The 24,530-nt window shown below is 48.7% G+C and overlaps 1 protein-coding gene across 1 annotated transcript in view; it reads left to right on the top strand.

The window, feature by feature from the left end:
- kl (klotho) overlaps positions 1 to 24,530 on the top strand; it is a 47,451-nt gene that overhangs the window by 7,729 nt on the left and 15,192 nt on the right. The window contains exons 4-9 of the mRNA XM_036989527.1: positions 605 to 684; positions 1,708 to 1,870; positions 2,144 to 2,249; positions 7,290 to 7,439; positions 7,540 to 7,646; positions 19,042 to 19,170. Coding sequence (XP_036845422.1) covers positions 605 to 684; positions 1,708 to 1,870; positions 2,144 to 2,249; positions 7,290 to 7,439; positions 7,540 to 7,646; positions 19,042 to 19,170 — 735 coding nt within the window. The remainder of the gene's footprint in view (positions 1 to 604; positions 685 to 1,707; positions 1,871 to 2,143; positions 2,250 to 7,289; positions 7,440 to 7,539; positions 7,647 to 19,041; positions 19,171 to 24,530) is intronic.

Genomic DNA, 24,530 nt, shown 5'->3' with positions numbered 1-24,530 from the left:
CTGTTATAAACTGTAGTCTATGTTATAAACTGTAGTCTGTTATAAACTGTAGTCTATGTTATAAACTGTAGTCTATGTTATGAACAGTAGTCTATGTTATGAACAGTAGTCTATGTTATGAACGGTAGTCTATGTTATGAACGGTAGTCTATGTTATAAACTGTAGTCTGATATAAACTGTAGTCTATGTTATGAACAGTAGCCTATGTTATGAACAGTAGTCTGTTATAAACTGTAGTCTGTTATAAACTGTAGTCTGTTATAAACTGTAGTCTATGTTATAAACTGTAGTCTATGTTATAAACTGTAGTCTATGTTATAAACTGTAGTCTATGTTATGAACTGTAGTCTGTTATAAACTGTAGTCTATGTTATAAACTGTAGTCTGTTTTGACCTGTAGTCTATGTTATAAACTGTAGTCTATGTTATGAATTGTCATCTGTTATAAACTGTAGTCTGTTATAAACTGTAGTCTATGTTATGAACAGTTGTCTATGTTATAAACTGTAGTCTATGTTATAAACTGTAGTCTGTTTTGACCTCTAGTCTGTTATGAACTGTAGTCTGTGTTGAACTGTAAAAGCTGTAATTCCTACATATAAGGTTTGTCCAGGGAGACATCAAGACAGAGGACTCTAAGAACATGTATTACCTCAAGAGGTTCATTATGGAGACACTGAAATGTGAGTAGCATTGGCTAATAACGCACACACTGTACGGTTTCGATCATGAACTCTGCGTTCAGTCTTTATCATGCACTGCTTTAGACCAGGGTCCACTCCCCTCTCCTTCTCTGCCTCTCTATATCCACCCATCCCTGTCCTCCTCCCCCACCCCCTCTCTCTGAACCCAAACATTTAACTCCAAAATAACCCCGTTTCTAGATCAGTGGTTCTCATATATCTCCTCGGTGACCCCCAGACGTTTCACAATTTTGCCCTGAACTAGGTACCTGATCACCTAGTTAAGGGCTTGATTGAATACCTGACGAGGTTGAATCAGTCGTGCTAGCTCTTGGGTCCGTACCCAGACGGCATCTCGGTGTTGAATCTTGATCATAGTGTTGAGAATAGAGACGTTTACTCCTACTCTGATGGTAAAAAAAATAATTTAAAAAAAAGCTATGCAAGAAAACTCTTCAGTTATAAAAGTAGCACCTAAATGGACAGATATTTCGAAGACCTCACGAGCCGTCCGAAGCAGTTTAACAGTTACCCGCAGCTGTCTTGATAATAGAACAATGCAGCGAGTCGGTGGTTCCTGCGCCGTAGACAGGCGATTGATTCAATATTTTAACATGATCAACCCATAAATCATCTAGACCGACATGCAACAGTACCTCTTGTAATTTTGACCCATCCCTGCTAGTGACGACCATACACACACACTACCGGTCAAAAAGATTTAGAACATCTACTCATTCAAGGGCTTTTCTTTATTTAAAAAAAAACTATTTTCTACATTGTAGGATAATAGTGAAGACATCAAAACGATGTATATCTATATTCCCAGTCACGTGAAATCAATAGATTAGAGCCTAGTGAATGTATTTCAAATGTACTGATTCCCTTGTATGAATTGCAACTCGGTAAAATCTTTGAAAATTGTTGCATATTGCGTTTAATATTTTTTGTTCAGTATAACTAGCGTCTCATTTCATACTGTTTATGCGACGATATTTTCTGAACTTGAACTTGTCGCCGTAGCGATCAAGTACGACGGGGTGAATGTGATTGGCTACACCCACTGGTCCCTGCTGGATGGGTTTGAATGGCACAGAGAGTATGATATACGCAGAGGCCTCTACTACGTCGACTTCAACACACACAACCTCAAGAGGAGGCCCAAGACCTCCGCCAACTTCTACAAGTCTGTTTTGCTTTTCATTCATTTTTTGGGGGGGATTGATTGGTTAGATGATACAATTAATAATGATGTTAATAGTGATGGTGATGGTGACGATGATGATGATGATGACGATGGTGATGATGACGATGGTGATGATGACGATGGTGATGATGACGATGGTGATGGCGATGATGGTGATGACGATGGTGATGATGATGGTGATGATGGTGATGATGATGATGGTGATGATGATGGTGATGACGGTGATGATGATGATGATGATGATGGTTACAGGAAGTTGATCCAGAAGAATGGTTTTCCCCAGCTGCCTGAGAACAGACCAGCTCAGGGAGTTTTCCCCTGTGACTTCGCCTGGGGAGTGTCCGCCAACTCTATACAGGTCTGTGTGTGTGTGTGTGTGTGTGTGTGCGTGTGTCTGTGTGTGTGTCTGTGTGTGTGTGTGTGTGTGTCTGTGTCTGTGTCTGTGTGCGTGTGCGTGTGCGTGTGTGTGTGTGTGTGGGGGTACGTTTGTTGTGGGGCCAGGGTAGAACATGCAAAAGTTAGGTTGGCCAAGCACCAGTCTAAAGTCCCAAGGTGGAATGAACATGGAGGATTATAATGACAGTACTGAGGATTGGAGTATTATAATGAGGGTTAGAGTATTATAATGAGGGTTAGAGTATTATAATGAGGGTAGAGTATTATAATGAGGGTTAGAGTATTATAATGAGGGTTAGAGTATTATAATGAGGGTTAGATTATTATAATGAGGGTTAGAGTATTATAATGAGGGTTAGAGTATTATAATGAGGGTTGGAGTATTATAATGAGGGTTAGAGTATTATAATTAGGGTTAGAGTATTATAATGAGGGTTAGAGTATTATAATGAGGGTTGGAGTATTATAATGAGGGTTAGAGTATTATAATGAGGGTTAGATTATTATAATGAGGGTTAGAGTATTATAATGAGGGTTGGAGTATTATAATGAGGGTTAGAGTATTATAATGAGGGTTAGATTATTATAATGAGGGTTAGAGTATTATAATGAGAGTTAGAGTATTATAATGAAGGTTAGAGTATTATAATGAGGGTTGGAGTATTATAATGAGGGTAGAGTATTATAATGAGGGTTGGAGTATTATAATGAGGGTCAGAGTATTATAATGAGGGTTGGAGTATTATAATGAGGGTTAGAGTATTATAATGAGGGTGGAGTATTATAATGAGGGTTAGAGTATTATAATGAGGGTTAGAGTATTATAATGAGGGTAGAGTATTATAATGAGGGTTGGAGTATTATAATGAGGGTTAGAGTATTATAATGAGGGTTGGAGTATTATAATGGGGTTGGAGTATTATAATGAGGGTTGGAGTATTATAATGAAGGTAGAGTATTATAATGAGGGTTGGAGTATTATAATGGGGGTTAGAGTATTATAATGAGGGTTAGAGTATTATAATGAGGGTAGAGTATTATAATGAGGGTTGGGGTATTATAATGACAGTACTGAGGGTTGGGGTATTATAATGAGGGTTGGAGTATTATAATGAGGGGTAGAGTATTATAATGAGGGTAGAGTATTATAATGAGGGTTGGAGTATTATAATGAGGGTTGGAGTATTATAATGAGGGTTAGATTATTATAATGAAGGTTAGAGTATTATAATGAGGGTTGGAGTATTATAATGAGGGTTAGAGTATTATAATGGGGGTAGAGTATTATAATGAGGGTTGGAGTATTATAATGGGGGTTGGAGTATTATAATGAAGGTTAGATTATTATAATGAGGGTTAGATTATTATAATGAGGGTTGGGGTATTATAATGACAGTACTGAGGGTTGGGGTATTATAATGAGGGTTGGAGTATTATAATGAGGGTTAGAGTATTATAATGAGGGTTAGATTATTATAATGAGGGTTAGAGTATTATAATGAGGGTTGGAGTATTATAATGAGGGTTAGAGTATTATAATGAGGGTTAGAGTATTATAATGAGGGTAGAGTATTATAATGAGGGTTGGAGTATTATAATGAGGGTTGGAGTATTATAATGAAGGTTCGATTATTATAATGAGGGTTAGATTATTATAATGAGGGTTGGGGTATTATAATGACAGTACTGAGGGTTGGGGTATTATAATGAGGGTTGGGGTATTATAATGAGGCTTGGGGTATTTTAATGAGGGTTGGGGTATGTTACAATGACAGTACTGAGGGTTGGGGTATTATAATGAGCGTGGGGCTATTTTATAATGACAGTACTGAGGGTTGGGGTATTTTAACGAGGGTTGGGGTATTTTATAATGACAGTACTGAGGGTTGGGGTATTATATAATGACAGTACTGAGGGATGGGGTATTATAATGAGGGTTAGAGTATTATAATGAGGGTTGGGGTATTGTAATGAGGGTTGGGGTATTATAATGAGGGTTGGGATATTATAATGAGGGTTAGAGTATTATAATGAGGGTTGGGATATTATAATGAGGGTTAGAGTATTATAATGAGGGTTGGGATATTATAATGAGGGTTAGAGTATTTTATAATGACAGTAATGAGGGTTGGGTTATAATATAATGACGGTACTCAGGGTTGGGGTATTATAATGAGGGTTGGGGTATTTTATAATGAAGGTACTCAGGGTTGGGGTATTATAATGAGGGTTGGGGTATTTTATAATGAAGGTACTCAGGGTTGGGGTATTATAATGAGGGTTGGGGTATTTTATAATGAAGGTACTCAGGGTTGGGGTATTATAATGAGGGTTGGGGTATTTTATAATGAAGGTACTCAGGGTTGGGGTATTATAATGAGGGTTGGGGTATTTTATAATGAAGGTACTCAGGGTTGGGGTATTATAATGAGGGTTGGGGTATTTTATAATGAAGGTACTCAGGGTTGGGGTATTATAATGAGGGTTGGGGTATTTTATAATGAAGGTACTCAGGGTTGGGGTATTATAATGAGGGTTGGGGTATTTTATAATGAAGGTACTCAGGGTTGGGGTATTATAATGAGGGTTGGGGTATTTTATAATGAAGGTACTCAGGGTTGGGGTATTATAATGAGGGCTGGGGTATTATAATGAGGGTTGGGGTATTATAATGAGTTTTGGGGTATTATAATGAGGGTTGGAGTATTATAATGAGGGTTGGGGTATTATAATGAGGGTTGGGGTATTATAATGACATTACTGAGGTTTGGGGTATTTTATAACAACGGTACTCAGGGTTGGGGTATTATAATGAGGGTTGGGGTATTATAATGACATTACTGAGGTTTGAGGTATTTTATAACAACGGTACTCAGGGTTGCAGTATTATAATGAGGGTTGGGGTATTTTATAATGACATTACTGAGGTTTGAGGTATTTTATAACAACGGTACTCAGGGTTGGGGTATTATAATGAGGGTTGGGGTATTTTATAACAACGGTACTCAGGGTTGGGGTATTATAATGAGGGTTGGGGTATTTTATAACAACGGTACTCAGGGTTGCATCAGTCTGTGGCGCCAGCACAGCAAACAGCAGCAGACTGCTCCAGTAAACCCGTAGCTACATATCAACCTCACTGAAACTGCCGCAAGTTCAAGTTCATCCTGGAGTTAATGTTTGCTCAAATATCTAGTTAAATATCTAGTTAAATATCTAGTTATAAAGGGACACATAGTTTTTTTAATGCATCTTTTACACATTGAACTTTCTGTTTTAGAAAAAAAAAAACGTGTAACTGTAAAAAGTATGTTTCAAAGCCTCTCTGGGATTGTAGAGGCGTGACGTTCGTTGCCTTGGATACAAGCCTCGGCTCAATGGTTATTATTAAACATGTATCAAACATTATGTTATATTATATTTAACACGGGTGATTTTCTACAAATTGGTCACGGTCATAAGGGGGATTTGAACCTACGACCCTGTGGTTATATTCCACTGCTGACCCCACTACCTACTAAGGCAGAAAGTAGATGTCATTTCTAACCCGGATCGGGACCTCCTGTGTGTAACGTTTTTTCGCCAAACATTTTTACGAGCCTAAAATCATAGAATTACAAATATAAATCCATATTAAATCAATTGAAATCTCCGTGGGGTTTAGTTGTAAAAAAAAAAAAAAAAAATGTGTCATTTAACTTTTTACACTGTGTTACCTTTTATTGTGGCATAAACACAACCGGTCGTTTTCATCTGACTGTCAAATAAATCACTTCAAATGTCTCCCTTTCCTTCGTTCGTCCACTCGCAACATATTTCCAAACAAGCGAGTTGAAAATAGAAAGAAAGCGACATCTTTTAAAGTCTAAGGACATTTTAGGGTCCATCGTCGATTGGTCAGAATTTATGCGTCCGATCATGTCGTCCAATCCTCTCTGCCTTTGTTCTCGTTGAACCACATGGCATTTCGGAGCGTAGGCTCTACCGCCTGTTTTCAAGTCCGTTCGCTCACATGTTTTTCATGCCTCTGACATGCGGTAATGATAAATAATGGTGATTAGCCGACAGTTTTCATGACATTTCAGTATTAATTATAGTGATTGGCTCATGTTTTACCGGTAGGAAGTACCCTGACTATACTGGACCGTACCACCTTACATTCGACCCTGGTATTTATTCTACCGAGACACCATACTGGACCGTACCACCTTACATTCAATCCTGGTATTTATTTTACTGAGACACCATACTGGACCGTACCACCTTACATTCAACCCTGGTATTTATTTTACAGAGACACCGTACTGGACCGTACCACCTTACATTCAACCCTGGTATTTATTTTACTGAGACACCATACTGGACCGTACCACCTTACATTCAACCCTGGTATTTATTTTACTGAGACACCATACTGGACCGTACCACCTTACATTCAACCCTGGTCAGCAGAAGAATACACATAGTTACTACTCTTAAAAATAAACAGGACGAGCCACATGGACACATAGCCTTTGCTCACTAAGAAAAACAACACACAACACACAATCACTACCCATTATTTGTTTGCCCCCATTGGCCTCCTCTTGCGTGCTGGTGTGTGTGACACAGAGTCACAGTTTATATTTGCTTACACAAGTGGTAGATGCCAGCTGGAAGTTACCATGGTGACAGGGTAACCTTTGCCCTTAAGAAAGAACAGATCAGGATGAACCTGACCAACCGCAGTGTGTGTGTGCCTCTGTGTGTTTTCTGTGTGTTTGTGTTTATGTGCGTGTTTGTGTTTGTGTGTTTATGTGTTTATGTGTGTGTGTGTTTGTGTTTGTGTGTGTGTGTTTATGTGTGTGTTTATATGTGTGTGTGTTTGTGTTTATGTGTGCTTGTGTTTGTGTGTTTATGTGTGTGTGTGTGTTTATATGTGTGTGTGTGTGTGTGTGTGTGTTTATATGTGTGTGTGTGTGTGTTTATATGTCTGTTTGTGTGTGTGTGTGTGTGTGTCCAGGTGGAGACCACCCCCACCCAGTTTGTAGATCCCAGTGTGTACGTATGGAACATCACAGGCAACGGGGAGCTCAGGAGGTTAGAGGGGTTCCAGGCCCCGCCGCTCCGCAGGGCACAGCACTGTGCCGACTACGCCACCATCCGCCAGCAGGTCGGAGATCTTCTCCACGTTTATGCACAAAACAAATTACAACGATATGGTGTGAAAGTAATCTCCACCCCCCCCCCCCCCCACCCCCACCCCCCCTCAGGTGGAAGAGATTCGTCGTGTGGGAGTCAACCACTTCCACTTCTCTCTCAACTGGTCCTCCCTGGTGCCCAGCGGCAACGTGACTCAGCCCAACACTACCTTACTAGGGTACTGTAGTCTTCTCTAGTCTCCTCTAGTAGTCAGTCTCCTCTAGTCTCCTCTAGTAGTCAGTCTGTAGTCAGTCTCCTCTAGTACTTCTAGTATTACACTCGCATTAACATCTGCTAACCATGTGTATGTGACAAATAAAATTTGATTTGATTTGATAGTAGTCAGTCTGTAGTCAGTCTGTTGTCAGTCTCCTCTAGTAGTCAGTCTGTAGTCAGTCTCCTCTAGTAGTCAGTCTCCTCTAGTAGTCAGTGTCCTCTAGTCTCCTCTAGTAGTCAGTCTGTAGTCAGTCTCCTCTAGTAGTCAGTCTGTAGTCAGTCTCCTCTAGCAGTCAGTCTGTAGTCAGTCTCCTCTAGTAGTCATACTCCTCTAGTAGTCAGTGTCCTCTAGTCTCCTCTAGTAGTCAGTCTGTAGTCAGTCTCCTCTAGTCTCCTCTAGTAGTCAGTCTGTAGTCAGTCTCCTCTAGTCTCCTCTAGTAGTCAGTCTGTAGTCAGTCTGTAGTCAGTCTCCTCTAGTAGTCAGTCTGTAGTCAGCCTACTCTAGTCTCCTACAGTAGTCAGTCTGTAGTCAGCCTCCTCTAGTAGTCAGCCTCCTCTAGTAGTCAGTCTCCTAGTAGTCAGTCTCCTAGTAGTCAGTCTCCTCTAGTAGTCAGTCTGTAGTCAGTCTCCTCTAGTAGTCAGTCTGTAGTCAGTGTCCTCTAGTCTCCTCTAGCAGTCAGTCTCCTCTAGTCTCCTCTTGTAGTCAGTCTCCTCTAGTCTCCTCTTGTAGTCAGTCTGTAGTCAGTCTCCGCTAGTCTCCTCTAGTAGTCAGTCTCCTCTATTCTCCTCTTGTAGTCAGTCTCCTCTAGTCTCCTCTTGTAGTCAGTCTGTAGTCAGTCTCCGCTAGTCTCTTATAGTAGTCAGTCTCCGCTAGTCTCCTCTAGTAGTCAGTCTCCTCTATTCTCCTCTAGTAGTCAGTCTCCTCTAGTAGTCAGTCTCCTCTAGTCAGTCTCCTCTAGTCAGTCTCCTCTAGTAGTCAGTCTCCTCTAGTAGTCAGTCTCCTCTATTCTCCTCTAGTGGTCAGTCTCCTCTAGTAGTCAGTCTCCTCTAGTAGTCAGTCTCCTCTAGTCTCTAGACCTCCATCCATTCTGTTTATTATTATAATTATTATAATATTACAGAACTGTACTGGGCAAAAACAAATATATATAAATGCAACAAAGTTATAGTTCAATAAAAGGAAATCAGTCATAAATAAATTCATTAGGTACTAATCGGTGGATTACATCACATGACTTGACAGGGGCGCAAATCAGACTTTGTTTTTTCCCTACAAAAGGGCTTCATTACAGACAGAAAAAACAACAACTCCTCCGTTTCATCAGCTGTCCGGGGGGGTTGGTCTCAGACCATCCCTCAGGTGAAGAGGTCGGATGTGGAGGTCCTGGTGGTTGGTCTCAGACCATCCCTCAGGGGAAGAGGCCGGATGTGGAGGTCCTGGTGGTTGGTCTCAGACCATCCCTCAGGGGAAGAGGTCGGATGTGGAGGTCCTGGTGGTTGGTCTCAGACCATCCCTCAGGGGAAGAGGCCGGATGTGGAGGTCCTGGTGGTTGGTCTCAGATGATCCCTCAGGTGAAGAGGTCGGATGTGGAGGTCCTGGTGGTTGGTCTCAGATGAACCCACAGGGGAAGAGACCGGATGTAGAGGTCCTGGTGGTTGGTCTCAGATGATCCCTCAGGGGAAGAGGCCGGATGTGGAGGTCCTGGTGGTTGGTCTCAGATGATCCCACAGGTAAAGAGGCCGGATGTGGAGGTCCTGGTGGTTGGTCTCAGACCATCCCACAGGTAAAGAGGCCGGATGTGGAGGTCCTGGTGGTTGGTCTCAGATGATCCCACAGGTAAAGAGGCCGGATGTGGAGGTCCTGGTGGTTGGTCTCAGACCATCCCTCAGGTGAAGAGGCCGGATGTGGAGGTCCTGGTGGTTGGTCTCAGACCATCCCTCAGGTGAAGAGGCCGGATGTGGAGGTCCTGGTGGTTGGTCTCAGACCATCCCTCAGGTGAAGAGGCCGGATGTGGAGGTCCTGGTGGTTGGTCTCAGATGATCCCTCAGGTGAAGAGGCCGGATGTGGAGGTCCTGGTGGTTGGTCTCAGATGATCCCTCAGGTGAAGAGGCCGGATGTGGAGGTCCTGGTGGTTGGTCTCAGACCATCCCTCAGGTGAAGAGGCCGGATGTGGAGGTCCTGGTGGTTGGTCTCAGACCATCCCTCAGGGGAAGAGGCCGGATGTGGAGGTCCTGGTGGTTGGTCTCAGACCATCCCTCAGGGGAAGAGGCCGGATGTGGAGGTCCTGGTGGTTGGTCTCAGATGATCCCTCAGGTGAAGAGGCCGGATGTGGAGGTCCTGGTGGTTGGTCTCAGATGATCCCTCAGGTGAAGAGGCCGGATGTGGAGGTCCTGGTGGTTGGTCTCAGATGATCCCTCAGGTGAAGAGGCCGGATGTGGAGGTCCTGGTGGTTGGTCTCAGACCATCCCTCAGGTGAAGAGGCCGGATGTGGAGGTCCTGGTGGTTGGTCTCAGATGATCCCTCAGGTGAAGAGGCCGGATGTGGACGTCCTGGTGGTTGGTCTCAGACCATCCCTCAGGGGGAGAGTCCGGATGTGGAGGTCCTGGTGGTTGGTCTCAGACCATCCCTCAGGGGAAGAGGCCGGATGTGGAGGTCCTGGTGGTTGGTCTCAGACCATCCCTCAGGTGAAGAGGCCGGATGTGGAGGTCCTGGTGGTTGGTCTCAGATGATCCCTCAGGTGAAGAGGCCGGATGTGGAGGTCCTGGTGGTTGGTCTCAGATGATCCCTCAGGTGAAGAGGCCGGATGTGGAGGTCCTGGTGGTTGGTCTCAGATGATCCCTCAGGTGAAGAGGCCGGATGTGGAGGTCCTGGTGGTTGGTCTCAGACCATCCCTCAGGTGAAGAGGCCGGATGTGGAGGTCCTGGTGGTTGGTCTCAGATGATCCCTCAGGTGAAGAGGCCGGATGTGGAGGTCCTGGTGGTTGGTCTCAGATGATCCCTCAGGTGAAGAGGCCGGATGTGGACGTCCTGGTGGTTGGTCTCAGACCATCCCAGAGGTGAAGAGTCCGGATGTGGAGGTCCTGGTGGTTGGTCTCAGACCATCCCTCAGGTGAAGAGGTCGGATGTGGAGGTCCTGGTGGTTCGTCTCAGATGATCCCTCAGGGGGAGAGGCCGGATGTGGAGGTCCTGGTGGTTGGTCTCAGATGATCCCTCAGGGGAAGAGGCCGGATGTGGAGGTCCTGGTGGTTGGTCTCAGATGATCCCTCAGGGGGAGAGGCCGGATGTGGAGGTCCTGGTGGTTGGTCTCAGATGATCCCTCAGGGGGAGAGGCCGGATGTGGAGGTCCTGGTGGTTGGTCTCAGATGATCCCTCAGGGGAAGAGGCCGGATGTGGAGGTCCTGGTGGTTGGTCTCAGATGATCCCACAGGGGAAGAGACCGGATGTGGAGGTCCTGGTGGTTGGTATCAGATGATCCCTCAGGGGAAGAGGCCGGATGTGGAGGTCCTGGTGGTTGGTCTCAGATGATCCCTCAGGGGGAGAGGCCGGATGTGGAGGTCCTGGTGGTTGGTCTCAGATGATCCCTCAGGGGGAGAGGCCGGATGTAGAGGTCCTGGTGGTTGGTCTCAGATGATCCCTCAGGGGAAGAGGCCGGATGTGGAGGTCCTGGTGGTTGGTCTCAGATGATCCCTCAGGGGAAGAGGCCGGATGTGGAGGTCCTGGTGGTTGGTCTCAGATGATCCCTCAGGGGGAGAGGTCGGATGTGGAGGTCCTGGTGGTTGGTCTCAGACCATCCCTCAGGTGAAGAGGCCGGATGTGGAGGTCCTGGTGGTTGGTCTCAGACCATCCCTCAGAGGAAGAGGCCGGATGTGGAGGTCCTGGTGGTTGGTCTCAGATGATCCCTCAGGGGGAGAGGCCGGATGTGGAGGTCCTGGTGGTTGGTCTCAGACCATCCCTCAGAGGAAGAGGCCGGATGTGGAGGTCCTGGTGGTTGGTCTCAGACCATCCCTCAGAGGAAGAGGCCGGATGTGGAGGTCCTGGTGGTTGGTCTCAGATGATCCCACAGGTGAAGAGGCCGGATGTGGAGGTCCTGGTGGTTGGTCTCAGACCATCCCTCAGGTGAAGAGGCCGGATGTGGAGGTCCTGGTGGTTGGTCTCAGATGATCCCACAGGTGAAGAGGCCGGATGTGGAGGTCCTGGTGGTTGGCCTCAGACCATCCCTCAGGGGAAGAGGCCGGATGTAGAGATCCTGGTGGTTGGTCTCAGACCATCCCTCAGGTGAAGAGGCCGGATGTGGAGGTCCTGGTGGTTGGTCTCAGACCATCCCTCAGGGGAAGAGGCCGGATGTGGAGGTCCTGGTGGTTGGTCTCAGACCATCCCTCAGGTGAAGAGGCCGGATGTGGAGGTCCTGGTGGTTGGCCTCAGACCATCCCTCAGGGGAAGAGGCCGGATGTAGAGATCCTGGTGGTTGGTCTCAGACCATCCCTCAGGTGAAGAGGCCGGATGTGGAGGTCCTGGTGGTTGGTCTCAGACCATCCCTCAGGGGAAGAGGCCGGATGTGGAGGTCCTGGTGGTTGGTCTCAGACCATCCCTCAGGTGAAGAGGCCGGATGTGGAGGTCCTGGTGGTTGGTCTCAGACCATCCCTCAGGTGAAGAGGTCGGATGTAGAGGTCCTGGTGGTTGGTCTCAGATGATCCCTCAGGGGAAGAGGCCGGATGTAGAGATCCTGGTGGTTGGTCTCAGATGATCCCACAGGGGAAGAGGCCGGATGTAGAGGTCCTGGTGGTTGGTCTCAGATGATCCCTCAGGAGAAGAGGCCGGATGTAGAGATCCTGGTGGTTGGTCTCAGACCATCCCTCAGGGGAAGAGGTCGGATGTAGAGGTCCTGTTGGTTGGTCTCAGATGATCCCTCAGGAGAAGAGGCCGGATGTAGAGATCCTGGTGGTTGGTCTCAGACCATCCCTCAGGAGAAGAGGCCGGATGTAGAGATCCTGGTGGTTGGTCTCAGACCATCCCTCAGGGGAAGAGGTCGGATGTAGAGGTCCTGGTGGTTGGTCTCAGATGATCCCTCAGGGGAAGAGGCCGGATGTGGAGGTCCTGGTGGTTGGTCTCAGATGATCCCTCAGGGGGAGAGGTCGGATGTGGAGGTCCTGGTGGTTGGTCTCAGACCATCCCTCAGGTGAAGAGGCCGGATGTGGAGGTCCTGGTGGTTGGTCTCAGACCATCCCTCAGAGGAAGAGGCCGGATGTGGAGGTCCTGGTGGTTGGTCTCAGATGATCCCTCAGGGGGAGAGGCCGGATGTGGAGGTCCTGGTGGTTGGTCTCAGACCATCCCTCAGAGGAAGAGGCCGGATGTGGAGGTCCTGGTGGTTGGTCTCAGACCATCCCTCAGAGGAAGAGGCCGGATGTGGAGGTCCTGGTGGTTGGTCTCAGATGATCCCACAGGTGAAGAGGCCGGATGTGGAGGTCCTGGTGGTTGGTCTCAGACCATCCCTCAGGTGAAGAGGCCGGATGTGGAGGTCCTGGTGGTTGGTCTCAGATGATCCCACAGGTGAAGAGGCCGGATGTGGAGGTCCTGGTGGTTGGCCTCAGACCATCCCTCAGGGGAAGAGGCCGGATGTAGAGATCCTGGTGGTTGGTCTCAGACCATCCCTCAGGTGAAGAGGCCGGATGTGGAGGTCCTGGTGGTTGGTCTCAGACCATCCCTCAGGGGAAGAGGCCGGATGTGGAGGTCCTGGTGGTTGGTCTCAGACCATCCCTCAGGTGAAGAGGCCGGATGTGGAGGTCCTGGTGGTTGGCCTCAGACCATCCCTCAGGGGAAGAGGCCGGATGTAGAGATCCTGGTGGTTGGTCTCAGACCATCCCTCAGGTGAAGAGGCCGGATGTGGAGGTCCTGGTGGTTGGTCTCAGACCATCCCTCAGGGGAAGAGGCCGGATGTGGAGGTCCTGGTGGTTGGTCTCAGACCATCCCTCAGGTGAAGAGGCCGGATGTGGAGGTCCTGGTGGTTGGTCTCAGACCATCCCTCAGGTGAAGAGGTCGGATGTAGAGGTCCTGGTGGTTGGTCTCAGATGATCCCTCAGGGGAAGAGGCCGGATGTAGAGATCCTGGTGGTTGGTCTCAGATGATCCCACAGGGGAAGAGGCCGGATGTAGAGGTCCTGGTGGTTGGTCTCAGATGATCCCTCAGGAGAAGAGGCCGGATGTAGAGATCCTGGTGGTTGGTCTCAGACCATCCCTCAGGGGAAGAGGTCGGATGTAGAGGTCCTGTTGGTTGGTCTCAGATGATCCCTCAGGAGAAGAGGCCGGATGTAGAGATCCTGGTGGTTGGTCTCAGACCATCCCTCAGGGGAAGAGGTCGGATGTAGAGATCCTGGTGGTTGGTCTCAGACCATCCCACAGGTGAAGAGGCCGGATGTGGAGGTCCTGGTGGTTGGTCTCAGACCATCCCTCAGGGGAAGAGGTCGGATGTAGAGGTCCTGGTGGTTGGTCTCAGATGATCCCTCAGGGGAAGAGGCCGGATGTGGAGGTCCTGGTGGTTGGTCTCAGACCATCCCACAGGTGAAGAGACCGGATGTGGAGGTCCTGGTGGTTGGTCTCAGACCATCCCACAGGTGAAGAGGTCGGATGTAGAGGTCCTGGTGGTTGGTCTCAGACCATCCCTCAGGTGAAGAGGCCGGATGTGGAGGTCCTGGTGGTTGGTCTCAGATGATCCCTCAGGGGAAGAGGCCGGATGTGGAGGTCCTGGTGGTTGGTCTCAGATGATCCCTCAGGTGAAGAGGCCGGATGTGGAGGTCCTGGTGGTTGGTCTCAGATGATCCCTCAGGGGAAGAGGCCGGATGTGGAGGTCCTGGTGGTTGGTCTCAGACCATCCCTCAGGTGAAGAGGCCGGATGTGGAGGTCCTGGTGGTTGGTCTCAGATGATCCCTCAGGGGGAGAGTCCGGATGTAGAGGTCCTGGTGGTTGCTCTCAGACCATCCCTCAGGGGAAGAGGCCGGATGTGGAGGTCCTGGTGGTTGGCTCAGATTATCCCTCAGGGGAAGAGGTCGGATGTAGAGGTCCTGGTGGTTGGTCTCAGACCATCCCTCAGGGGGAGAGGCCGGATGTAGAGGTCCTGGTGGTTGGTCTCAGATGATCCCTCAGGGGAAGAGGCCGGATGTGGAGGTCCTGGTGGTTGGTCTCAGATGATCCCACAGGGGAAGAGGCCGGATGTGGAGGTCCTGGTGGTTGGTCTCAGACCATCCCTCAGGTGAAGAGGTCGGATGTGGAGGTCCTGGTGGTTGGTCTCAGACCATCCCTCAGGTGAAGAGGCCGGATGTGGAGGTCCTGGTGGTTGGTCTCAGATGAACCCACAGGGGAAGAGACCGGATGTGGAGGTCCTGGTGGTTTGTCTCAGATGATCCCTCAGGGGAAGAGGCCGGATGTGGAGGTCCTGGTGGTTGGTCTCAGATGATCCCTCAGGGGAAGAGGCCGGATGTGGAGGTCCTGGTGGTTGGTCTCAGATTATCCCTCAGGGGAAGAGGCCGGATGTGGAGGTCCTGGTGGTTGGTCTCAGATGATCCCTCAGGGGAAGAGGCCGGATGTGGAGGTCCTGGTGGTTGGTCTCAGATGATCCCTCAGGTGAAGAGGCCGGATGTGGAGGTCCTGGTGGTTGGACTCAGATGATCCCTCAGGGGAAGAGGAGGGATGTAGAGGTCCTGGTGGTTGGTCTCAGATGATCCCTCAGGGGAAGAGGCCGGATGTGGAGGTCCTGGTGGTTGGTCTCAGATGATCCCTCAGGGGAAGAGGCCGGATGTGGAGGTCCTGGTGGTTGGTCTCAGATGATCCCTCAGGTGAAGAGGCCGGATGTGGAGGTCCTGGTGGTTGGACTCAGATGATCCCTCAGGGGAAGAGGCCGGATGTAGAGGTCCTGGTGGTTGGTCTCAGATGATCCCTCAGGGGAAGAGGCCGGATGTGGAGGTCCTGGTGGTTGGTCTCAGATGATCCCTCAGGTGAAGAGGCCGGATGTGGAGGTCCTGGTGGTTGGACTCAGATGATCCCTCAGGGGAAGAGGAGGGATGTAGAGGTCCTGGTGGTTGGTCTCAGATGATCCCTCAGGGGAAGAGGCCGGATGTGGAGGTCCTGGTGGTTGGTCTCAGATGATCCCTCAGGGGAAGAGGCCGGATGTGGAGGTCCTGGTGGTTGGTCTCAGATGATCCCTCAGGTGAAGAGGCCGGATGTGGAGGTCCTGGTGGTTGGACTCAGATGATCCCTCAGGGGAAGAGGCCGGATGTAGAGGTCCTGGTGGTTGGTCTCAGATGATCCCTCAGGGGAAGAGGCCGGATGTGGAGGTCCTGGTGGTTGGTCTCAGATGATCCCACAGGGGGAGAGTCCGGATGAGGAGGTCCTGGTGGTTGGCCTCAGATGATCCCTCAGGGGGAGAGGCCGGATGTGGAGGTCCTGGTGGTTGGTCTCAGATGATCCCACAGGTGAAGAGGCCGGATGTAGAGGTCCTGGTGGTTGGTCTCAGACCATCCCACAGGTGAAGAGGCCGGATCTGGAGGTCCTGGTGGTTGGTCTCAGACCATCGCTAAGGTGAAGAGGCCGGATGTGGAGGTCCTGGTGGTTGGTCTCAGACCATCCCACAGGTGAAGAGTCCGGATGTGGAGGTCCTGGTGGTTGGTCTCAGACCATCCCACAGGTAAAGAGGCCGGATATGGAGGTCCTGGTGGTTGGTCTCAGATGATCCCTCAGGAGAAGAGGCCGGATGTAGAGATCCTGGTGGTTGGTCTCAGACCATCCCTCAGGGTGAGAGGCCGGATGTGGAGGTCCTGGTGGTTGGTCTCAGACCATCCCTCAGAGGAAGAGGCCGGATGTGGAGGTCCTGGTGGTTGATCTCAGATGATCCCTCAGGGGAAGAGGCCGGATGTAGAGGTCCTGGTGGTTGGTCTCAGATTATCCCTCAGGGGAAGAGGCCGGATGTGGAGGTCCTGGTGGTTGGCCTCAGATGATCCCTCAGGTGAAGAGGCCGGATGTGGAGGTCCTGGTGGTTGGACTCAGATGATCCCTCAGGGGAAGAGGCCGGATGTAGAGGTCCTGGTGGTTGGTCTCAGATGATCCTTCAGGGGAAGAGGCCGGATGTGGAGGTCCTGGTGGTTGGTCTCAGATGATCCCTCAGGGGAAGAGGCCGGATGTGGAGGTCCTGGTGGTTGGTCTCAGATGATCCCTCAGGTGAAGAGGCCGGATGTGGAGGTCCTGGTGGTTGGTCTCAGATTATCCCTCAGGGGAAGAGGCCGGATGTGGAGGTCCTGGTGGTTGGACTCAGATGATCCCTCAGGGGAAGAGGCCGGATGTAGAGGTCCTGGTGGTTGGTCTCAGATGATCCCTCAGGGGAAGAGGCCGGATGTGGAGGTCCTGGTGGTTGTGCTCAGATGATCCCACAGGTGAAGAGGCCGGATGTAGAGGTCCTGGTGGTTGGTCTCAGACCATCCCACAGGTGAAGAGGCCGGATGTGGAGGTCCTGGTGGTTGGTCAGATGATCCCTCAGGGGGAGAGTCCGGATGTGGAGGTCCTGGTGGTTGGTCTCAGATGATCCCTCAGGGGGAGAGGCCGGATGTAGAGGTCCTGGTGGTTGGTCTCAGATGATCCCTCAGGGGAAGAGGCCGGATGTGGAGGTCCTGGTGGTTGGTCTCAGATTATCCCTCACGGGAAGAGGCCGGATGTGGAGGTCCTGGTGGTTGGTCTCAGATGATCCCTCAGGTGAAGAGGCCGGATGTGGAGGTCCTGGTGGTTGGACTCAGATGATCCCTCAGGGGAAGAGGAGGGATGTAGAGGTCCTGGTGGTTGGTCTCAGATGATCCCTCAGGGGAAGAGGCCGGATGTGGAGGTCCTGGTGGTTGGTCTCAGATGATCCCTCAGGGGAAGAGGCCGGATGTGGAGGTCCTGGTGGTTGGTCTCAGATGATCCCTCAGGGGAAGAGGCCGGATGTGGAGGTCCTGGTGGTTGGTCTCAGACCATCGCTAAGGTGAAGAGGCCGGATGTGGAGGTCCTGGTGGTTGGTCTCAGACCATCCCACAGGTGAAGAGTCCGGATGTGGAGGTCCTGGTGGTTGGTCTCAGACCATCCCACAGGTGAAGAGGCCGGATGTGGAGGTCCTGGTGGTTGGTCTCAGATGATCCCTCAGGGGGAGAGTCCGGATGTGGAGGTCCCAGTGGTTGGCCTCAGATGATCCCTCAGGTGAAGAGGCCGGATGTAGAGGTCCTGGTGGTTGGACTCAGATGATCCCTCAGGGGAAGAGGCCAGATGTAGAGGTCCTGGTGGTTGGTCTCAGATGATCCCTCAGGGGAAGAGGCCGGATGTGGAGGTCCTGGTGGTTGGTCTCAGACCATCCCACAGGTGAAGAGGTCGGATGTAGAGGTCCTGGTGGTTGGTCAGATGATCCCTCAGGTGAAGAGGCCGGATGTGGAGGTCCTGGTGATTGGTCTCAGATGATCACTCAGGTGAAGAGGCCGGATGTGGAGGTCCTGGTCTGATGTGGTTACACGTGGTCTGTGGTTGGGTGTACTCCCTAAAGCAATGTTGGAAGCGGCTTATGGTAGTTGTCTGGCAACCACTCTGGTGGACATTCCTGCAGTCAGTCTGTGGTTGTGAGGCCGGTTGGAGGTATTGCCAAATTCTCTAAAACAGCTTTTAATAGAGAAATGAACATTACATTCTCTGCCAACAGCTCTGGTGGACATTCCTGCAGTCAGAATGCCAGTTGCACGCTCCCTTAAAACTTGAGACATCTGTGGCATTGTTTGGCAAAACTGCACATTTTAGAGTGGCCTTTTATTGTCCCCAGCACAAAGTGCACCTGTGTAATGATCATGCAGTTTAATCAGCTTCTTGATATGCCGGACCTGTCAGGTGGATGGATTATCTTGGCAAAGGAGACATGCTCACTAACAGGGACGTAAACAAATTTGTGCACAAAATTTGACAGAAATAAGCTTATTGTGCATGCAGAACATTTCTGGGATCTTTTATTTCAGCTCATGAAACATGGGACCAACACTTTACATGTTGAGTTTATATTTTTGTTCAGGGTAGGATATCTGATTAAACTTGTCAAGTAGTTATCAAACCTGTAAATAGATTAATCAGGTGTGCTAGTTCAGGGTGGCAAGTAAATTGTAAAATATCTGTAGGTGCCTGAGGAGAGGTTTGAAAAAGGTCTGATTAATTATTAAACATAACTAAACTGGATTAATTACTGCCTGCTTGATCTCCATCATTCCAGGTACAAGTGCATGAGTAAAAACATGGAATGGAGTTCTGAGTGTATCGGTTAACAGTGTGTTGAGAACTCGGACTGGACTAACAGTAATGTTCACTATGTTCCAGGTACTACCGCTGCTTTACGAGCCAGCTGCACCAGGCTAACATCACGTCCATGGTCACCCTGTGGCACCACACACGCCAGCGCTCCAGCCTGCCAGCCCCGATGGAGGCAGCAGGAGGCTGGTTCAACAGGTTGGTACCACACGCCACACACACACACGCCAGCGCTCCAGCCTGCCAGCCCCGATGGAGGCAGCCGGAGGCTGGTTCAACAGGTTGGTACCACACGCCAGTGCTCCAGCCTGCCAGCCCTGATGGAGGCAGCAGGAGGCTGGTTCAACAGGTTGGTACCACACGCCACACACACACGCCAGCGCTCCAGCCTGCCAGCCCCGATGGAGGCAGCCGGAGGCTGGTTCAACAGGTTGGTACCACACGCCACACACACACGCCAGCGTTCCAGCCTCCCAGCCCCGATGGAGGCAGCCGGAGGCTGGTTCAACAGGTTGGTACCACACTCCACACACACGCCAGCGCTCCAGCCTCCCAGCCCCTCGTGGAGGTTGGTACTACCAGAACCAAATCTCGAGTGAGATGTTAAGCCTGTGGAGGAAACAAGGCGTAGCCTCTTTTGTAGCAGACAAGTCGTCGTCGTGGTGATAACTAGCATGATCCAAACATTGGGTTCTATTCAATCAGATCCGCTTTAGTGGAGGTGGAACTGCATCAGAGCTGTCAAATCTACAAGTGGCTCTATATTTATATATTATAAATATATATATATTATATACATATATATATACACATTATAATATATACATTACATAATATTTACATTATACATTGACTCCACGGAGTCACATTGAGAGAATTCCCTGTGTGTGTGTGTGTGTGTGTGTGTGTGTGTGTGTGTGTGTGTGTGTGTGTGTGTGTGTGTGTGTGTGTGTGTGTGTGTGTGTGTGTATGTGTGTACCTTGACTCCACGGAGTCACATTGAGAGAATTCCCTGTGTGTGTGTGTGTGTGTGTGTGTGTGTGTCTGTGTGTGTGTGTGTGTGTGTGTGTGTGTGTGTGTGTGTGTGTGTGTGTGTGTGTGTGTGTGTGTGTGTGTCTGTGTGTGTGTGTGTGTGTGTGTGTGTGTGTGTGTGTGTACCTTAACAGAATTCCCATTCCTCCTCCTTTTTTAGTTTGAACACTCTAATGTGAGATGTGATCTACACCTCGATCAGGCTGATAGAAATACTCATTATTTAGTTATTAAATGATTTTCTATTTGAGCGTCATTATTTCTATAATAGCCTTCACTCTTAGAAAGATGCTAGAACCTAGAACCTTAAAGGATTATTCGGCTGTCCCCATAGGAGAACCCTTTGAAGAACCCTTTTAGGTTCCAGGTAAAATCCTTTTTGGGTTCCCATGTAAAAACCCACATGGAACTCAAAAAGGGTTCTACCTGGAACCTAAAAGGGTTCTACCTGGAGCCCCCCAAAAAAGAGTTCACCTATGAGGACAACCGAAAAACCCTTTCGGAACCCCTTTGAAGAGTGTACACTTCCTCGTCCTGAACTTCTAACGCGACCTGGTGTTGCATTGTAACACTGATCAGCTGTTCAGCGATTTGACGGGCTCCAACGCAGTTACACCTCCGACCTCGGACACCGCCAAAACATAAGCAACGCGGGTTGTAACTTGATATCCGAGTCGTTAGTTCTATAGCCACTTCAGCCCGGGGACAAGGGAGTAACCACGCGCATTCCATAGAAAACAGTTACCTGTTCTATATATTTCTATTCTCCTTAGGCTACTACACTGTTTAGTGATGATTGTGTCGGGTCCAACAGGTGCTGATCACGTAGCTAAACACGATATGTACAAATAAGTGGATTCGGCCTCAATTACTTTCTACGTGGCACCGTCATAGGATACCACCTTTCCAACAAGTCAGTTCGTCACATTTTTGCCCAGCTAGAGGTGCCCCGTTGTTGCTCCTGGAAACAACAATGGCTCAGCCGCGAAGTGCTTAGGCCACACAAGCTCAGAGAATGGACCGTCGAGTGCTGAAGCGATGCGGTTCTTGGTTGCAAGACTCACTACCGAGTTCCAAACTACCTCTGGAAGCAACGTCACCACAATAAGTGTTCGTCGGGATCTTCGTTAAATGGGTTTCCATGGCCGAGCAGCTGCACACAAGCCTAAGATCATCATGAGCAATGCCAAGCATCGGCTGGAGTGGTGTAAAGCTCGCCGCCATTGGACTCTGGAGCAGTGGAAACGTGTTCTCTGGAGTGATGAATCATGCTTCACCAATGGATGCCAGGAGAATGCTGCCTGCCCTAATGCATAGTGCCAACTGTAAAGTTTGGTGTAGGAGAAATAATGGTCTGGGGCTGTTTTTCATGGTTCGGGACCCTTAGTTCCAGTGAACGGAAATCTTAACACTACAGCATACAATGACGTTATAGACCATTCTGTGCTTCCAACTTTGTGGCAGTTTGGGGAAGGCCCTTTCCTGTTTCAGCATGACAATTCCCCCATGTACCCATCAAACACCTTTGGGATGAACTGGAACGACGACTGCGAGCCAGGCCTAATCGACCAACATCGGGTCCTGACCTCACGAATGCTCTTGTGGCTGAATGGAAGCAAGTCCCCGCAGCAATGATCCATCTAGTGGAAAGCCTTCCCAGAAGAGTGGAGGCTGTTATGGCAGCAATGTTCCAACATCTAGTGGAAAGCTTTTCCAGAAGAGTGAATGGAGGCTGTTATAGCAGCAAAGAGGGGATCAACTCCATATTAATGCCCATGAGTTTTGGAATGAGACGTTCGACGAGCAGGTGTCCACATACTGTCGGTCTTGTATTGTGTGTGTGTGTGTGTGTGTGTGTGTGTGTGTGTGTGTGTGTGTGTGTGTGTGTGTGTGTGTGTGTGTGTGTGTGTGTGTGTGTGTGTGTGTGTGTGTGTGTGTGTGTGTGTATTTCGTACAAATCAAAATCATATGAAGCTCCAATACATCCAGAATAAATAAAGTGGACCTTAACAAAATGCTTTAAGATTTTAAACATGAATCAAAAGAGTCTGAAATGAAAAGCATGATTCAAAAGCAAAGCAAAACGGCCTTGTATTCGTTAGGTCAGAGGTCAAATGAAATGGAACAAACTCCCCCTTCGAACAAAAACACAGCCCAGAGATATCACAGGGATATCATCACTCCTACTATATAACACGTAGGTCACATCACAGGGATATCATCACTCCTACTATATAACACGTAGGTCACATCACAGGGATATCATCACTCCTACTATATAACACGTAGGTCACATCACAGGGATATCAACGCCACCACTCCTACTATATAACACGTAGGTCACATCACAGGGATATCATCACTCCTACTATATAACACGTAGGTCACATCACAGGGATATCAACGCCACCACTCCTACTATATAACACGTAGGTCACATCACAGGGATATCATCACTCCTACTATATAACACGTAGGTCACATCACAGGGATATCATCACTCCTACTATATAACACGTAGGTCACATCACAGGGATATCAACGCCACCACTCCTACTATATAACACGTAGGTCACATCACAGGGATATCATCACTCCTACTATATAACACGTAGGTCACATCACAGGGATATCAACGCCACCACTCCTACTATATAACACGTAGGTCACATCACAGGGATATCATCACTCCTACTATATAACACGTAGGTCACATCACAGGGATATCATCACTCCTACTATATAACACGTAGGTCACATCACAGGGATATCAACGCCACCACTCCTACTATATAACACGTAGGTCACATCACAGGGATATCAACGCCACCACTCCTACTATATAACACGTAGGTCACATCACAGGGATATCAACGCCACCACTCCTACTATATAACACGTAGGTCACATCACAGGGATATCAACGCCACCACTCCTACTATATAACACGTAGGTCACATCACAGGGATATCAACGCCACCACTCCTACTATATAACACGTAGGTCACATCACAGAGATATCAACGCCACCACTCCTACTATATAACACGTAGGTCACATCACAGGGATATCAACGCCACCACTCCTACTATATACCACGTAGGTCACATCACAGGGATATCAACGCCACCACTCCTACTATATAACACGTAGGTCACATCACAGGGATATCAACGCCACCACTCCTACTATATAACACGTAGGTCACATCACAGGGATATCAACGCCACCACTCCTACTATATAACACGTAGGTCACATCACAGAGATATCAACGCCACCACTCCTACTATATAACACGTAGGTCACATCACAGGGATATCAACGCCACCACTCCTACTATATACCACGTAGGTCACATCACAGGGATATCAACGCCACCACTCCTACTATATAACACGTAGGTCACATCACAGGGATATCAACGCCACCACTCCTACGATATAACACGTAGGTCACATCACAGGGATATCAACGCCACCACTCCTACTATATAACACGTAGGTCACATCACAGGGATATCAACGCCACCACTCCTACTATATAACACGTAGGTCACATCACAGGGATATCAACGCCACCACTCCTACTATATAACACGTAGGTCACATCACAGGGATATCAACGCCACCACTCCTACTATATAACACGTAGGTCACATCACAGGGATATCAACGCCACCACTCCTACGATATAACACGTAGGTCACATCACAGGAATATCAAAGCCACCACTCCTACTATATAACACGTAGGTCACGTCACAGGGATATCAACGCCACCACTCCTACTATATAACACGTAGGTCACATCACAGGAATATCATCACTCCTACTATAAAACACGTAGGTCAGGTCACGGAGATATCATCACTCCTACTATATAACACGTAGGTCAGGTCACGGAGATATCATCACTCCTACTATATAACACGTAGGTCACGTCACAGAGATATCAAAGCCACCACTCCTACTATATAACACGTAGGTCACGTCACAGAGATATCATCACTCCTACTATATAACACGTAGGTCACATCACAGAGATATCATCACTCCTACTATATAACACGTAGGTCACGTCACAGGGATATCATCACTCCTACTATATAACACGTAGGTCACATCACAGGGATATCAACGCCACCACTCCTACTATATAACACGTAGGTCACATCACAGGGATATCAACGCCACCACTCCTACGATATAACACGTAGGTCACATCACAGGAATATCAAAGCCACCACTCCTACTATATAACACGTAGGTCACGTCACAGAGATATCAACGCCACCACTCCTACTATATAACACGTAGGTCACATCACAGGGATATCAACGCCACCACTCCTACTATATAACACGTAGGTCACGTCACAGGGATATCATCACTCCTACTATATAACACGTAGGTCACATCACAGAGATATCATCACTCCTACTATATAACACGTAGGTCACATCACAGAGATATCAACACTCCTACTATATAACACGTAGGTCACGTCACAGGGATATCATCACTCC

The sequence above is a fragment of the Oncorhynchus mykiss genome, chromosome 10 (genome assembly GCF_013265735.2).
Source record: "Oncorhynchus mykiss isolate Arlee chromosome 10, USDA_OmykA_1.1, whole genome shotgun sequence".
In the NCBI taxonomy this organism is placed as follows: Eukaryota; Metazoa; Chordata; class Actinopteri; order Salmoniformes; family Salmonidae; genus Oncorhynchus; species Oncorhynchus mykiss.
The sequence above is the reverse complement of the archived record's forward strand: the minus strand, read 5'-3'. Positions and strand labels throughout refer to the sequence as shown.